Here is a 17,159-nt window from a genome sequence, read left to right on the forward strand (position 1 = left end):
TTTCTCTCATCGTCCTCCTCTTTAACTTCCAGGAGAACGTCCAGCGTTTCATCATCACGAAGAAACAAAAAAACGCTAAATGGACAAAAGTTTTATGAACACCTGACTTTTTTAACTTATAATAAAATGCCTTTGAAAATGAGATCCAACAACGTTCCAGGACACGACAATGCGCCTGTGAACAAAGCCGCCCTCCGTGAAGATGTGCTTTATTTGGGTCAGGGTGGAAGATCTCCTGTAGGGCTGTAGAGCCCTGACCTCAACCCTACTGAATATGAACTGGAAAACTCTACAAATCTAGTGGAACATCATCTCAGAATTACCAGTGGAGGTTACTGTTACAAGAAATGGGGACTTAATGTGGAATGGGACGTTAAAAAATAACCCGACAGGAATCTAAGTCAGGTGTCCACAAACCTTCGTCCATATATATTTAAACTGAAGAATAAATAAGAGATTCGGGGTGTTAACGCGTGAGCCAAATCGAATCCGTGATCCTGACAGGAGATAAAAGTCCTATCTTCTCTACACCTAGCTGCTCTGCTGCTTCTGTGAGTGTAGGACTTACCATGGGCTGGGGGGGGAATACGTGGTGCTGCTGTGGGGTCTGATGAGACGCTGAAGGAGAGCTATAGGACATGATGAGTTGACTCGGCGGTGTCTCGGAGAACACGGATGAACCCTGTCCGCTGTCCACCGTACTTTCAGCTGCGGAGAAAGAAAAACGTTATGTACGAATCTGGGCTCTATATGGAGAAGAACCACATGTGTCCAAAAAAAATCTGGTGTCCCAATACTTTTGTCCGTATAGTGTATATCAGCTATATAAATATTAATGATGTCACTATGGATGTCCACAGTAACTACTTTATATAGTTCCAGAAATGTCAGAGGGTATAATCATTTATAAACCCATATGAGAACATACAGGAGATAGCACCTGGCTGGTACTGGAGAGGTTGGTGCTGGTCTGCTTCACACTCCTCTGGTTCAAGCTGTCCAGGCCCGGGAGTGGGTGGCTGGAGGCTGCACGGAGTCTGGGTGGCTCCTGGTGTTCCTGGATGTCCGAAATACAAGGTCTTTTGGGACTCGCTCAGCTGCTGCTGCTGTTGATCGGCTTCCTGTTTGCGCTTCTCCTGCTCCTCGCGCACTAACTTGATCTGTTCACGTTTACGGCAGATCAGCGACACGCGGTCTTTGATGGCCTTGGCCATGGTCTTGTGGTCGGCGTCGCACACGTATCCAGACTCAACCTGGGGGGCGCGTCGAAACGTTATACAGAGTTCGAAATCATGGCGTGTGAATCTCCTGAAACTTTTGAGGAACTTACCATTTCTTGGGCCACATCTTCAGGAACATCCTTATGGAGATCGAAGGAGAACTCGATAGCTTCGTTGTCTTTATATTTGCCTTTCAGTTTTTTGGCGTCTTCGATGCGCAGCCAGAGCTTGATTGCGATCATTTCCCCGTCGTCTTCCTCGGCCAGTTCCACTCGCACGCCCGTCTCCTCTTGGAAGAAGGCATGGTTCAGCAGGACTTTGATAGCGTATCTGCGAGGCGGAGAGAAGAAAACAGAGATGACGTGAGAGAGCACCGCTTTTACTGAAGATACATATTGAACATATGAAGGACATGTGAAGATGAAAGTATGGAAAATAACTATGGATTAAAACAAATACAAATAATTCTGAAAAAGAAATGTCGTATTTAAATTAGAAAGAAATGTCCAAAGCTCCTCGTCTTCAGCACAATAAATGCGTAAAATTTCGAATGCGAAATCAGACGAAGCGATTTAGCATCCGAGTTCAAGTCGGCGATTAGGTTTACATCTTTCCCTTATTTTATTTGATATATTTACATTTGCCAGATTTGGCACACGGTCTTATATATTACTTATTATAAAGCAACTTACGCTTAGCTAATTATTTTAGGAAGGAGGCATAAGGGCTCGGTGGTTAAGCCTTTGGATCGGAAGGTCACAAGTTTAAATCCCAGCACCACTGGGAGTTGTCACTGCTGGGCCCTTGAGCAAGGCCCCCTAATCCTCAAATGCTTAGCTGTAAGTCATTTCGGATGAGGACGTCTGCTAAAAGCCGTGGAATTTTCCATAGCACCTTTAAGTTTATCCCTGATGAGCAAGATAGAAATGAGGGGAAAAACTTACTCAAGAAACCCTGAAATGAAGCAAACTCATAAGGACCCTCATCCAGGTTCACTTTGAAGCATCGTTTCAGCAATCGTATAATATCAGCACAAATCAGTTCATCGTCTGGAAATAAGGGTGTGCAAACTTACGCTCGTGCCAAATCATTAACTCGTATCTGACCATTGGTATCTCCAAAATCAGGTAGAACATCTAACCAGAAGATTATTACAATCGCAAACGGGGACTAAATATGTTTAAAAAGCACACATGATGCTCAGGCCTGATTTGTTTAATGCTTATGCAAAAACTGTACTCTGAATTGTATAATTATAGTTATTGCTGTAAAAAAAAATGAATTCAAGGAATAATTATATATACACATTTAATTTTAATTTAATGGAAACATTTCCATTGTAAATTCCAACAAGACTACCCTGAATACCCAAACCACCTTTTTCAGTTCGTTTGTCTCTGAGTATCGGAACGTTTGGAGGTTTTGTAAAGTGTAAAACAGTCATGGCTCCAAGCAAAAAAAAACATCAAAGTACTTCAAAGTAAGTATACTAGGAGTTTTCTACTTGGTCTCGATCCAAACCTGTAAACACATATGGTGCGAGTGGTGTCACGCACTCCGACCCAACACACCCCTGCTAATTACCGCTGCTTTCCCCCTCCCACATTAGTTTCAACCTCGAAAAGAAAACACTGTCTTACCTTTCATCTTTGTTCTGTCGAATGCAGCCTTCGATGATCTCCTTCACCTCAGGTATGGCCACCTTATCAAAGCTGCTGGGTTTCACGCCCTGCACGGAGAACAGACGAGATAAGTTCTTTGTGTTATTGTGTGTTCACGTGAATCAGATACGGCCCCATGCTGCGGGTGATATGACAAAAAAAAAAAAAAAAAAAAAAACTCTGCTTGTGGTACATGGACGTGATGTTGATCACGTGTTATATAAGAATATATGAAGATATTTTAGGAAAAAATTCAATATCTTGAGTCCTATTTCTTTTCTTAAAAAAGTCTAGGAGTTTTTTCCCCTCCTTAACTATTAGGGAAAAACAAATCGGCAACGTGAAAGAAGTTTGTTTGAAATCTTTACAAATTTATTAAAAAATGTAAAAACAACAACAACAAAAAAAATGTACCTTCAGCTTTGTGATGAGTTTGTAAAAAAACCACACATGGCTGGGAAAGTCAGGTGTCCCAAAGTGTGTGTGTGTGTGTGTGTGTGTGTGTGTGTGTGTGCGTGTATACACATATATACAAAAACTTCAGGTATATAGAGAGACTTCAGATCAGAAGGTGATGAGTTCAAATCCCAGCACCTCCAAGTTACCACTGCTGTTAGAGACCACAAATCAGTAGGTCACTCTGGACCAGAACATCTGTGAACATCTGGCACAAACAGATTCATCCACAGCTTTGTCAGGCACTGAATTAAAGTGTGAACGCCAGGTCGTGTTCGTACTTTGTCCTGCGCGACACGTGCTTTCTAAGTTGTTTCTAACCAACACCCGAATGCAATACGTGTAGCGTAGAGACTCTAGAGAAGCGTTTTTGTGTTTTTTTTGCTGCCTCCTGCTCGGACCTGATTCACTCTCGCCATTAAGGATTACGGGATGTGGATAGACGACAGCTGTGTTGAGCCGCTGGTGAAATTGATTAGTGAAGCTGTGTGGTGTAATTAAGCTTGAGTAAGGGCAATGAACTGCACATTATCACCCCCTGAACCAGTGAACCCTTACGAGCTCTCACAACATGTTCTTTAACAAAAAACAAGTGTTTCTAAACACTTTCAGCTTCCAGAACCGAATAAATCGTCGTGACTGTTTCACGTCTGTCGTTTTTTTCCCCCGTCTGGGATGGGCCCAAAATCATTTAGCGTTAGTAATAAAACGTTTGCTGGAGTTTCATCCCGTTTTGAGCCGCAGTCTGGATTCCTTTTATATCAAAAGCAGAGTATGGAAAAGAAGAGAAGAGAAAAAAGATCTGAAGAACTTACCGGAGATAACCTGGTACACGGAGTGCCGAAGGGTATACGCGCGACGTTATCCTAGCCCATTGTTCACGGATCTGACGAGTCTCTCGCTTATATAAGCAGGCCCAGTCAGATTCAGATGCCGGATGACCCCGTGATTTAATGCAATTACACAGAAAAGCCAAAAGCGCCGCAATAACGAGGTGATTAATAAGGAAGCTTGCAGAGAACAGGTCCCTTTAATCCCAATGCATGCTGGTTCATGGGTTTTACAAAAGGCACACAAAATGAGGGACAATTACAACTAATCAACTTCTACTACTTTCAAAAGTTAGAGGTGGACTGGAATATGAAGGCTGGAGAGAAAATGTATAAAAGCAGTTATAAGCTGCAGATCTCGCTTTATACTTCCCACGTAATGGGTTAATTTTCCGCTCGGGTCGGTTCGAGCGCCGCGCGCCTTAATTGCGTTTAAGGGTCTGTCGGATTAAGCCGTTTCCATGAGAACAAGATTTAAAAATAACTCTGACATTATCTCCAAATGACTATATCCTGGTCGAACTGTCGGATCTCACCGAGGGCTTCTTATTAAAACGCTTTCGAGAAATGTTTTTTTTTTTTTTTTTTTACAGGAAAACGTTGGAAAACAAAGTCGGAATCTGAACAAGATGAACCTGATTTACGTCAACTGCTCTCGCCGTGTCGTGCTCTGACAGTGTCGCCAGGTGTGTGCTCGGCTCAAAAAAAAACGAGTGCTTGGGATAATATATTCGATATTTAGGATTTCATATTGAACCTATAAACATAAGAGCTGCTTTTTCAGCTCCTAATGAAGTTTTCCAGTATGAATTCGAACAAAACACTTTGACACTGCATGCATGATAAGTAGAAAATATCGCTTGGAGAATAATGTGATTTAACTTTGAACTTAAGTTCAAAACTTTCAGTTACTCAAGTTGATACCAACAAAGTTCCAGCAAAATTCCAAGTTCTAATGGTACAAAGTTTCATCAGTGTTCCAAGGTCTGAATAAACAAAGTTTCAAGTTCTAAAGGTGCAAATTTCCAAGTTCTGAAGTTTCTCAATTCCAACAAAGTTCCTAGTTCTAAAGGTACAAAGTTCCAAGTTCAAAAGGTACAAAGTTCCAAATTCTGTAGGTACAAAGTTTCAAGTTTTGAAGTAACAAAGTTCCAAGTTCTAAAGGTACAAAGTTTCATCAATGTTCCAAGATCTGAAGTAACAAAGTTCCAAGTTCTGAAGGTGCAAAGTTCCAATTTCTGAAGGTGCAAAGTTCCAAGTTCTGAAGTAACAAAGTTCCAAGTTCTGAAGGTGCAAAGTTTCAACCAAGTTCTGAAATAACAATGTTCCAAGATCTGAAGTAACAAAGTTCCAAGTTCTGAAGGTGCAAAGTTCCAAGTTCTGAAGGTGCAAAGTTTCAACCAAGTTCTGAAATAACAAAGTTCCAAGTTTTGAAGGTGCAAATTTCCAAGTTCTGAAATAAAGTTTCAAGTTCTGAAATAACAAAGTTCCAAGTTCTGGAGGTGCAAATTTCCAAGTTCTGAAGTAACAAAGTTTCATCCAAGTTCCAAGTTCTGAAGGTGCAAATTTCCAAGTTCTGAAGGTGCAAATTTCCAAGTTCTGAAGTTTCTAAATTCCAACAAAGTTTCAAATTTTGAAGTTACAAAATGTAACATTTTAAACGAGAACACAGCAAAGCAGCCTGGGAATACAAAGCCCATAACTCATTACTGCAAAACATGCTTGAGTTTAATTAGCCGAATTAGTGCACTGTTGTGTTGCTGCTAATGTTTGAAAACATTCAGGAAATGCCAATTCTCTTCTTCCTCTGGGCTTGTTGGCATTTCGTTAACTACAATAGCTGTGTTTGATGTAAAGAAACTATCATTCATATTAATGTTCAAATAACCCTGGATATAGCCTTTTTCTTTTTTTTTTTCAATAAACTTTTATACACATGAAGTCAAGTAAATACGGATTTCATGTTTTGCACATGAATTGCACTATTCCAGAGCCACTCGGATTGAGGGATGAAATTTGTTTCTCGCGTACAAAAGAACGCTGTAAATCCCTTCTAAATGAGAAATTCGGTTATGTAACACGACTACGTGACACCTGGGACAAACAGTTGTGTGTGTTTGGGCCGAAAGCCTTCGACTGAATTAGTTTACATGTACTTTGGTTAATTTAAAGTATTGGGGCTGATTTGAAAAATTCTGAAGTGCGAATATGCGTCTGAAAGACTGAAAGAGTGAGACCGAGCAGCGGAATCTAGGCCATGTCCCGAGCTTCCTGCGTGCCAAGAAGTGCAGAAGGACAGCCGATCTTGACACCTGTCCATCTGTCTTCCTTCGCAAAGTGCTGACAAATGCGTTGCGGCGTCACTGTCTCCGCCTGATGCAGGCCAAGCTAGAACCTTCTGCTCTCACACCCTCTGACTGGCTCAGCGTGAGCTCACAGAGGCTGAGAGCCAAGACACGGCAGCTGAGATACTGCTGTTTAATAAGGACTTCAAAATTCAGAGAGAAAGAGAGAGCGATGAGTCCTTAGTTGGTAGACATTTTATTATATAATATATTGTTATCAGTCAAAAATAAAATGACTAATATTTTAAATATATTCCGAGTTACAGAAGCTGACCTTTTAAAGTAGTGTTCACGAGAAATAAATTAGAATAGAACTGAAGTTCCAGGTTACAGAGTTTAAAATAAGCTCTGAAGAACTAAAGTTACCAATCTTGTAGTTTCAAAAGTTGGACCCAAGTTCAACGTAGGCTTTAAAAGAGCAAAATTCCATGCATCCAGCTTCCAAAGGTGCAAGTTGCATAGTTCCAGTTACTTGTTTAAAGATCCAAACTATGATTTTCAACGCTCTGATGTTAATAAACTCGAACTTCTACATGTAAATAGATCCACGTTCTAAAATCACAAAGTTTCAACCTATGAAGTTACTAAGTTCCAAGTTCTGAAGGTTAAAAGTTCCAAGTTTTGAGGTTAAGAAGTTCTAAAAGTAAAAAGTTCTAATTGATTAATATTTGTACAGAAAATTTAAAATGTTTTTTTTGTTAAAAAACAGAGCAGCCTGGGAATACAAAGACCATAACTCAATACTGCCCCCAGATGGTGACATATCCTGCCCCAACCCCACCTCTTACGACCTCCAAAAATAAAGCGAACTGTTTCCAAGCTAAAGGTCTAACCTGAGAACATCACAGCGTGTACCGGATTCATTCTAAATTCCTAAAACCTAAATTCGTTCCAGATTCAAGTATTACACAAGACGTCGCCGTGAGATTGAAGCAAAAAAATAATACAAAAAATAAAAATACTCCTAATTCCCCATGAGAACAGTGGAAATCATATGATTACTCAGCTGAACAGGCTGTTCTGCTGCAGACTCATGACTGCTTTATTATCTTCCAACAGCAAAACAAGCAGTTTGTGGAAGGAAATTAAAGGCCACCCATTAAGACCTACATTTAGACTCTGTTTATTTAGAAGAACAGGACTTTCTACACAATTTCTAACAATGGAAAACAAACACACACTTCATGGTAATCAAGCTGCACTGGGCTTAAATAAATAGTGCAATAGCATAAAAGAACAAAACATGGATACCTGAAGCTGTAATATCACAAACTGCACCCACGAGGGTCTAGAGTAAAAAAAACGATTACACAGTAAAAAAAATATTACATACTTAGAACTATGACTGAAACCTGACGTCAGATTTGTCGAACTTCTACAAAAATCATTATTCATTATTAAATTCGAAAACATACACAACACTGAGCACAAAACGAGCTAAAGATGCTTCAAGAAATTTATCTTGAAAGAAGGAAAATCTTGACAATCGCACATGTTGAGGAAGTGAATGAATGAAGGATGGAAGGAATGAAGATATTTGGTAAACAAATTATGTTACAGTTTCCGAGATATCGCAAGTATGAAAATAACCAGTCCCGCGTGGTGATGGGGTTAATGCCCTACTTTACACGGTGTTCCTCTGTGACTTTATTTTTGTCTGCCATGATGTTTTTTTTTTCTGCAGATCTCTGAATTCTGTTCTTTTTTCTCCAAACTTGTACACACATCTGCGCTTTTCTGTGCAGGTATCAGCACAACTTTGTTTGATTGCTGATACTTTGTCATATGAAGTCTCAAAGCACGAGTATGACTGACCTTCATTTAGTCACCAAGAACCGGTTTAATGTCAGACAATATTTTCACGGACACATTTTGCATCCTGGGGAAAAAAATAAATAAATTGATGACCCCTGTTATAGAGTATAAATCGAACAGGTGATCGGAGTGGTGTTGAAGGTGACACGAGATTGAGGTGAGATGAGGTGAGGTGAGGTACTCACGCTGGTGACCCGGCGGTAGATTTGCGCTGGGTTCTGACACTCGGAATACGGGTACTCTGAGGTAGCCATCTCCAACATGCACATCCCGAAGGCGTACACGTCCACCGATTCATCATACTTCTCCTCGTACATCTCGGGCGCCATGAACTCGGGGGTACCTTAAATCAAAAGAACCGATCCGACAAATCCTGAAGCAAAATATACTGAGTAGATCGGAAAAACATTGAATAATGGTAAATCGTAATAATAATAATAATAAGAAGAAGACTTCAAGTGGTCCTCCAGATCCTTCAGGAAAGACTGCAATGCTAAAGCCAAACTCAACCAGATACTAAGAAACTCGCGTTCACAACTTCTGACATCTGGCGTGAAGCCGACAGATGGTGAAACCCGGAGCCGTACCTATAACGCTCTTAGCGAAAGAAGAGCGCTTGAGAGTAGCCAGGCCCAAATCGCCGATCTTCACGGAGCCGGTCGGACCCGTGATGAAGATGTTGTCGCACTTCAGGTCCCGATGGATGATGGGAGGAGTCCTGGTGTGGAGGAAGTGAAGGCCCTTCAAGATCTGACGGCACCAGCTCCTTAGGACCTTGATCTTCATCACCTTAAATCTCTTCAGGTACCTGTGCACATCAGAGGAACACGATTACGACTCTGACTGTGGGTGCATATTCAAGTAAATCTATACGGAATATACACCAAAGTTTGAAGACTCTAAGATGTGCTCACAACCAATTCCACATTTCACAGTTCCCATTCGCGCTCTAATCTACTGGGAAGATGTTCCACTGGAGATTTTGGAGTGCGCTTGTGGAGATTTTTGCTCGTTCAGACACAAGGGTGTTAGCGTTCACATTCATCCCAAAGATCTTCAACAGGGCTGGGATGAGAGCCCTACAGCTGGAGATCTTCCACTCCAACCCAAGCATTGTGGTACAGTTTGTGAAAGAACCGCATACGGCTTGGAAAGGTCCGGTGTCCTGATACTTTTTATCTCATGCAGTAAAACAGGCTTTAGGTTTCCTAAGGGCTCTAAAATACACGTCATCAGAATCAGTTTATTTCCACATATTGCGCAAGTGATGAATACGTATTTGTAGTTTGTACAATGTAACGTTTTTACACTGTGACAGCTTATTAAAAGTGGTATTTTCTTTATCTCGGGGGGGGGGGACAATTCTTCAGGTGTGGTGCTGCCTTGATTGCACTGGGATCAAATTCCACCTCGGGAACAGCAGATGAAAGAAGAAGATGGAAGGGCCGATTAAGAGAACCTTGTGGGAATTCAATTACACCGGTCGAACTGGATCGATCCCAATTTCCAGGATTGTGACTAGTGAGCAGAGACGTGTGACTACGCGTGATGCCTCCACCTCAAAACTTCGACTGTATCTGTGCATGTATCTATTTTTATTGTTTCAAATACATCAAAGATTTGCTTGTTTTTGCACCGTCTGATGCTGAACAGGTTAGGATATGCAGTACGACCCATTTAAAACCCGTTTCAGAAGCCTGTGGCTAATCAGTGTATACACGTGGGATGAGAGATGAGTGCAGAGAAAGAGAGAGAGAGAGAGAAAGAGAGAGAGAGAGAGAGAGAGGGCAGGAGTGTGCTGCAGCTGTAATTAAAATCTGATTTAATATTCTCAGACAGAGATAAAAGGTGTGGATGATGGGATATCTCTTTCCCTTCCTTCACCTGTCCCCGTCCCCCACCTGTCCCTTCATCAGATTATACGGGGTCTAATCAAATCCTCTGAAATCGCACCACAGCCAGGGTTTAGCACCCTAATTCTCATTACAACCACCTGGCGAGGTCTTTCTGGTTAAATGCTCCGAAACGCTGTGGTCCTGATCCACAATAAAGTGCATACGCTGGTCTCAAGACTGCATAAAGACCTCATGACCTACATGCTTTATAAACGTAAGGTACGATTACATCACGCGACCACATTATGGCAGATAAAAACAGTGCTTTAGCAGCTTTCAAACACCAGCCACGTGGAAATTATTGGGCATTTTAGCGGAGGTATATTTTGTTTCACTCGGTTCGTATCGATTTTTGATTTTCATAAACAAAAACGCATATTTGTTCGGGATTATTAAGCAATAATCTTTTCATCCGTGATTTTTGTTTGTGGATCGTGACTCGACTTTCTGGTTGTGAAGGTAAACAATTGAGGCGCCAAAAATAACAACAAAAAAAAACCCCACTTGCGATAGTTTAGAATTGCGATAGTTTAGAAATGCAGAGATTTGCTGTGACGGCTCGACCGGTTTGACACGAGAAGAACCAGATAAGATGCTGGTAATTTACACAGCGTGTTTACTCTTGTGTACTGTAAAGTTTTATTGGAAACTACAATTTGGCTCGGTTTCAAAACACGAGGGGTTGCGACGTGCCAAAGAATTCGATCGTAAAAAAAAAAAAGATACATACTCGCTGAATGATGAGTGCGGTTACATTTTCCATGAGTGGCGTATGACAAGTCGGGTTTTAGAGAAGATAAAAAAAAAAAAAAAAAGGGTTAGGCCATTTTCCAAAGGCTGAAATTGACTGACGTTTGGGCCAGTGGCCAAATTTAAGCCGAGAAGTAAATACCCAGGGGGGGCGGGACAAAAGAAAGCCGGCGTTATAAATGTCTCATCATTCACCAACTCCAGCGCAGCCCAAAGGGTTTTACTCGTGTTTCTTAATGTGCTCTGCAGAGACGACAATGCCGTGGCCTTGGAGAGCTAACTATTCAGTATACGTTTGTTTGGTGTTGGCAGATAGCATACACGAACGCTCTTATAAAGGACCTTTAGGAGACCTGGAGTAATAAACCTTTTACTATTTTACACAGAACGTGAACAAATGAATTACAACAAACGGACAAAAGCAACAGATTTATAGAGGGCAATCGGGTGTCTCCTGCCGTCTGAATGTGACGCTACTGCTGTCTAAGCTACTAAACACGTTCTTCCTGTAGAAAGTCTTTATCATCATTAATTAAACTGACGATATGGACTTTTGGCACATACTTTTGCTCTTATAAGAACCTCCACTTTTCTGGGAGGATGAACAGCGGTTACAGAGCAACACAACTCCTGAAATCATCATATTAAAAAAAAAAAAAACCTTCCCTTCAATCTTTCTCTTGCTCTCACCCCCTTTCTTCATCTCTTTACATGCTCCTGGGCTACCATTGATCCTGTCCCTTTCTTCATTTACAGACCTCATTCATCTCGACGCCCGACTTCTGAATGAAGGTCTCGTCAATCTTCAATTGGAAACCGTTCGTGTCCGTCAGTGACGAACCGATGACCTCGACTATGATGAGGTTCCATTTAAAGTCTGGTTCCTTCACCATCAACTAGCACCAACCATCCTGAAAAGTGTCTACTGTCAATCCTATGATGTGGAATGTCTGCTGAAATCTGTCGAGGAGATCTAAGAGGGTCAGCTCGAATGTTTGCATAAGCCCAGACACAGGGTTTGTTCCTAAAGAATCTTCAAGGCAACTGCGTAATTATAAATCTCTCAAACAGGTCATTGTCTGAAAAGACAAAGGCTGACCAGGCACCCGAGCCACCTCGGCGAGTTCCTCTAGACTTCAAGGCTCTCCATGTTTGTCAAGCTTCTCACCTTCTCCTTGAACACACAAACACACAACCACATCAACACTAAGAAGAAATCCTTGGTCTCCTGAACCCATAGATACTGATACTGGGGTCAAATTATACAAATGTAGACGTATTTATTGATTTTAAGAGGAGCCACCAGAGAATGTCTTCCTACAATTCAAGTAAACTTGATGTTCATGTCATGTCTAGAAGCACCTTTTCATAGCCCCTATACAAACTGAGAACCATAACTGAAGTAGGGTTGAAATGATTTCTAGAGTAAATCGAGTGGTACGATAAAAAAAAAAGCATTGAGGCAAATCGTTCGCTTCGAATAAATGTGTCCGTTTAAGTAAACACACTGCGTTTCCCCACGGACCGTTATTACTGACGCACCACCCGCTAAACTCTGGAGCACTCTGGACTCCAGCTCTCTCGCTGAATAAATCCAGAACTGGTGCGTCTCAATGTGCCACAGCAGAGGTTCCTCCACAAAGAGCCGGTGTGGGTGCAGGTTCTCATTCCAACCAAGTCACACCAGATTCCACCTGATTAGATCTTCATTGTTTTGTTTTTTTTAGTGGACTATCAGGTGTGGTTCTTGTTAGGTTGGAATGAAAACCAGCACCCACACTGGCCCTTTGTGGAAAAGACTGGACTTTTCAGACACCATGTACAGAAGCAGCATGATAAAGAAAAGAACATCTGGAAAATAGAGGAAGAAAAAAAAAAAGAAGGAAGAATTGTGTGTGTGTGTGTGTGTGTGTGTGTGTGTGTGTGTGTGGTGTGTGTGGTGTGTGTGGTGTGTGTGTGCGCGCGCCACACGAGGGAGCTGCTCAGCCTGCAGTCTGTATTGCAGTTGTGTCTCTTGTTCTCTCTGGTCAGAAGTGGTGCGTCTCTTCTCGCTCACCCCTAACAGGAATGTGTGGAATCTGCAAAGCAGCAGCTGGTGAAAGGAAAAGCAGCCCACACCGCACCTCTCACATGGAAGTGGCACGCCGCTCTCCTCCTGTAATCACCCCCCCTTACCTCTTTCTCAATTCCTCTTTCTTCACAAATCCGCTCTATTGTGATTCTGCTTTATTAGACAGACGGCGGTCAGGTTTTTCTGCTTTATATAAAGCGTAACGGACACGCAGCAGGGCCTGTGAGTGTCATCTGGGTGAAAAGAAGCCTCCCTGCAGGGCTGAACAATGTTCCAGACACTTCTGGGATAAACAGATCTCCAAAAAAGAAGTTACACAAGCGTCCTTGGGAGCTTTTAGATATCACTAAATGGAAAAAACTGTGTTATAGTGCATCCTTCTGATCATCCTGTTCCACATTTGCTCCTATAATAACCTCCACTTTTCAGGGAAGATGTTCCACTAGATTCTGGAGTGTGCGTGTAGAGATTTGTGCTCCTCAGGTACTGATGTAGGTGAGGTGAAGATGCCTCGAGTGCGGTTCTAATTTCATGTGTTTAATAGGGTTGGAGATCTTCCACTCCATCCCATGTAAAGCAGATCTTCATGCTGGAACAGGTTTGGTTCTTCCAGTTCAAGTGAAGGCAAACGTGCTAATGCTTTTATTTCAACAGTCTGTTCTGGATAAAGGTTGTCTACCAAACACCAGGATGTATTAAAGAAGACATACTTTTAATACATTTAGAGCTCCTACAATTTGAATCAAATTCAAATAAAATTTGAATCTGAATTTGAATGAACAGCTACGGACAAATCCCAGTTGAAAAAAGCTCAAAGCCATCCCCACTCACGTTTTTAGCGTGCCTGACGTCATGAGCTCCGTCACCAGGACGATGCACTTGCGGCCTTTGGAAGGAGACTCCCACGAGTCGTAGAAGCGCACGATGTTGGGGTGCTGGAGACCCTTCAGCATCCCGGCCTCTTCTTTAAAACGCTGACGCTCGGACTTCGACAGCTTACGGTCCTGTAGTGGGAAAAAAAAAAACACACACACACACACACACACACACACACACACACACACACACACACACACACACACACACACACACACACAGGTGAAAACCTGAGCATAAACATTCTAAAAAAAAAAAACTATCAAAATAATAATTAATGGGTAATTTATAATTAAGAAATGCACAAACAGATACAGATAGATAGATAGAGAGAGAGAGAGATAGATAGATAGAGAGATAGATAGACAGATAGATAGATAGATAAGAGAGACAGATAGACAGCGAGAGAGAGAGAGAGAGAGAGAGAGAGAGAGAGACAGATAGACAGCGAGACAGATAGATAGAGAGAGATAACGAGAGAGAGAGAGACAGATAGACAGCGAGACAGATAGATAGAGAGATAGAGAGAGAGAGAGACAGATAGATAGAGAGAGAGAGAGAGACAGATAGACAGCGAGATTCACTCTCTACTGTACCATAATCATCTGATTAGATGAAGCAGGTGGCCACCATTAATAAGGTGATCAATCATAGATAGATAGACAGATAGATAGATAGATAGATAGATAGATAGATAGATAGATAGATAGACAGAGAGACAGACAGACAGACAGACAGACAGACAGACAGACAGACAGACAGACAGACAGAGAGAAAGAAAGTAAGAGCTATATATATATATATATATATATATATATATATATATATATATATATATATATATTAGAGAGAGAGAGAGAGAGAGTGTATATATATATATATTAGAGAGAGAGAGAGAGAGAGAGAGAGAGAGAGAGTATATATATATATATTATCGAGTCCTAATGCACAGGGAATTTAACAGCCCTCTCATGTTTTTTTTAAATGATTAATTCATTAATTACTGCATTTGTTCACGTATACATGTTCACACGTGACCACCACCACACACGCATAATCACGTCATACAGAGGTCTCCATCAACACCATTACTGTTTGCAGTGTGTTCACTGTCTGGACAGATGGAGAGACGCCAGTGCAAAAAGCTGAGTCTCTTCACCACTTTAATGCACACACACACTTATTGTCCAGCACTTGCATCTGCAAACCATTAGCAACTACTAATCCCCATGAGACACTCTGGGAGAGAGACAGAGAGGGAAAGAAAGAGAGGGAATAAAAGCCTGCCACACCCTGAGGGACAGTGAGAAACCCACCCAAACACATCCCTGTTTGTCTTTCTTTTCAGTGGGTTTATATATTTATATATATACATAAAAAACATTTCATTTTTATTGTTACATCTCAGTGTTTCTATATACAGCAGTCTTAACAGAAATAGAAACAGAGTGAGGAGGACAGACAGCAGAGGAGGAACAGACGAGGAGAGAAAAAGAGAAACAGAGAGAGAAAGAGAGATTGAGACAAATTCAAAAAGTGAGAGATAAAGAGAAGGAGAGTAAGATGAGGAGAGAAGGATTTAGATAAAAATAAGAGAATAAGAGAGAGAAAAGATAAATAGGCAGACAAACAGGTTGAGAGATAAACAGACAGAGGTAGACGGAAGGACAGACACACACCAAATGAAATGAGAGCCAAGTCAAATCGATAGAAACATGAGAGACAGAGAGAGGGAGGAGGAGAGAGAGAGGGAGACAGAGAGAGAGAGAGAGATTATGGGAGAGAGGGGAAAGAGAAATCGAGAGTGAGAAAGAGAGAGAGAGAGAGAGAGAGAGAGAGAGAGAGAGAGGGAGAGAGACTGATCTCATAAAGAGACTGAGAGGGGGGGTTGAGAGAGAAAGAGAGAGCGAGCGAGAGAGAGTGAGTTTGAAAAAAAAAAAGGGAGGAGGAGAGTGAGACAGAAACAGACAGAGGAAGAGGACAATGGAGAGAAAGATTTTAGAAAGACGGAGACTGGAGAGGGGGAAGAGATTGAGAGAAATTGAGAGACAGGGAAAGAGAGAGAGAGCAAGAGAGAGAGTGTGTGATTGTAAGTTTTAGGAAAAGAGAGAGGGGAAAGAAAAGAGAGGGAGCGAGAGAAAAAGACCATAGAAAGACAGATTGAGAGAGGGAGATCAAGAGAGATTGAAAGAGAAAGGGGGGAAATAAAGAGTGAGAGGAAAAGAGAGAAAACGAGAGCGAGAGAAAAGAGAGATCTATAAGATTGTATCTGAGCTTCAGCATTACGAATGTTCATATTTGTCATTCAAATAAAGCGAACCTTTGAATCTTGAGAAAGAGCATTAAAAGTGATGATGAAAGACCAGGAGGAGGAGGAGGAGGAGGAGGTTTGATTTCTCAGCAGACCACATGGCCTGGTGCAGGAAGCTCTAGCCTTTAACGCATCCTCTATCACCCTGCTGCTTAAAATACACCCTCACAAGCAGCTACAGCAGAATTCTGAGAGACTGAGAGTCCATCAGTACCAAACACACACACACACACACACACACACACACAGGCTTTCAGTTCCGACAAATTTCTAAACCATACACACCTGAAAATAAATCTCAGTGCGAGAGAGAGAGAGAGAGAGAGAGAGAGAGAGAGAGAGAGAGAGAGAGCACTTGGTTTGGGTGCACAAACATTCAACAAGATCAGGAAAAGCTCTCTGAGGTATTACAGCTCCCCTTTTTTTTTTTTTTTTTACTGGAACTCAAATAAGGGATTGCGTTAAGAGACATTCAACAGAGCAGCACAAACCCCACTCGGTCCACGGCTACAGATGTAGTCTGATCTCACCATTAGCAGAGGGTGGGAGGGGAGAGAGAGAGAAAAAAAAAAAAGAATCAATGCAATCATCGGATACAATCTGCAAAAGAGACTAAAGAGGAGGTGGTGCATCATCTTGGTGAGACTCACCAAAATAACACTGCACTTGAATAACCCTGAGAGCAGCATTCACAGCACAGACACTGAAAACACTCAAGCCAGCAGGTTTTTATTATTTTGGCAGCCCAGTGGTAGGTGGGGTTATAGCGGATAGGTGTGGTTATGGTGGTAGGTGTCATTATAGTGGATGGGAAGTTATGGTGGTAGGTGGGGTTATAGTTGATCGGGAGTTATGGTGGTAGGTGGGGTTATAGTGGTAGGTGGGGTTTTAGTGGATGGGGAGTTATGGTGGTAGGTGGTGTAATGGTG

At 41.7% G+C, this 17,159-nt stretch overlaps 1 protein-coding gene across 3 annotated transcripts in view; it reads right to left on the minus strand.

The window, feature by feature from the left end:
- wnk1b (WNK lysine deficient protein kinase 1b) overlaps positions 1-17,159 on the minus strand; it is a 72,305-nt gene that overhangs the window by 29,589 nt on the left and 25,557 nt on the right. For 2 of the 3 annotated variants that reach the window (XM_083527922.1, XM_083527923.1), the window contains exons 3-9: positions 13,875-14,047; positions 8,915-9,135; positions 8,513-8,670; positions 2,861-2,949; positions 1,331-1,550; positions 929-1,253; positions 569-708 (exon numbers count right to left, since the gene is read on the minus strand). In XM_083527922.1, the coding sequence (XP_083384048.1) occupies positions 569-708; positions 929-1,253; positions 1,331-1,550; positions 2,861-2,949; positions 8,513-8,670; positions 8,915-9,135; positions 13,875-14,047 (1,326 nt within the window). The remainder of the gene's footprint in view (positions 1-568; positions 709-928; positions 1,254-1,330; positions 1,551-2,860; positions 2,950-8,512; positions 8,671-8,914; positions 9,136-13,874; positions 14,048-17,159) is intronic. The other variant, XM_083527924.1, reaches the window with a different exon arrangement.

Source organism: Silurus aristotelis, assembly GCF_946808225.1.
Source record: "Silurus aristotelis genome assembly, chromosome: 24".
Classification (NCBI taxonomy): Eukaryota; Metazoa; Chordata; class Actinopteri; order Siluriformes; family Siluridae; genus Silurus; species Silurus aristotelis.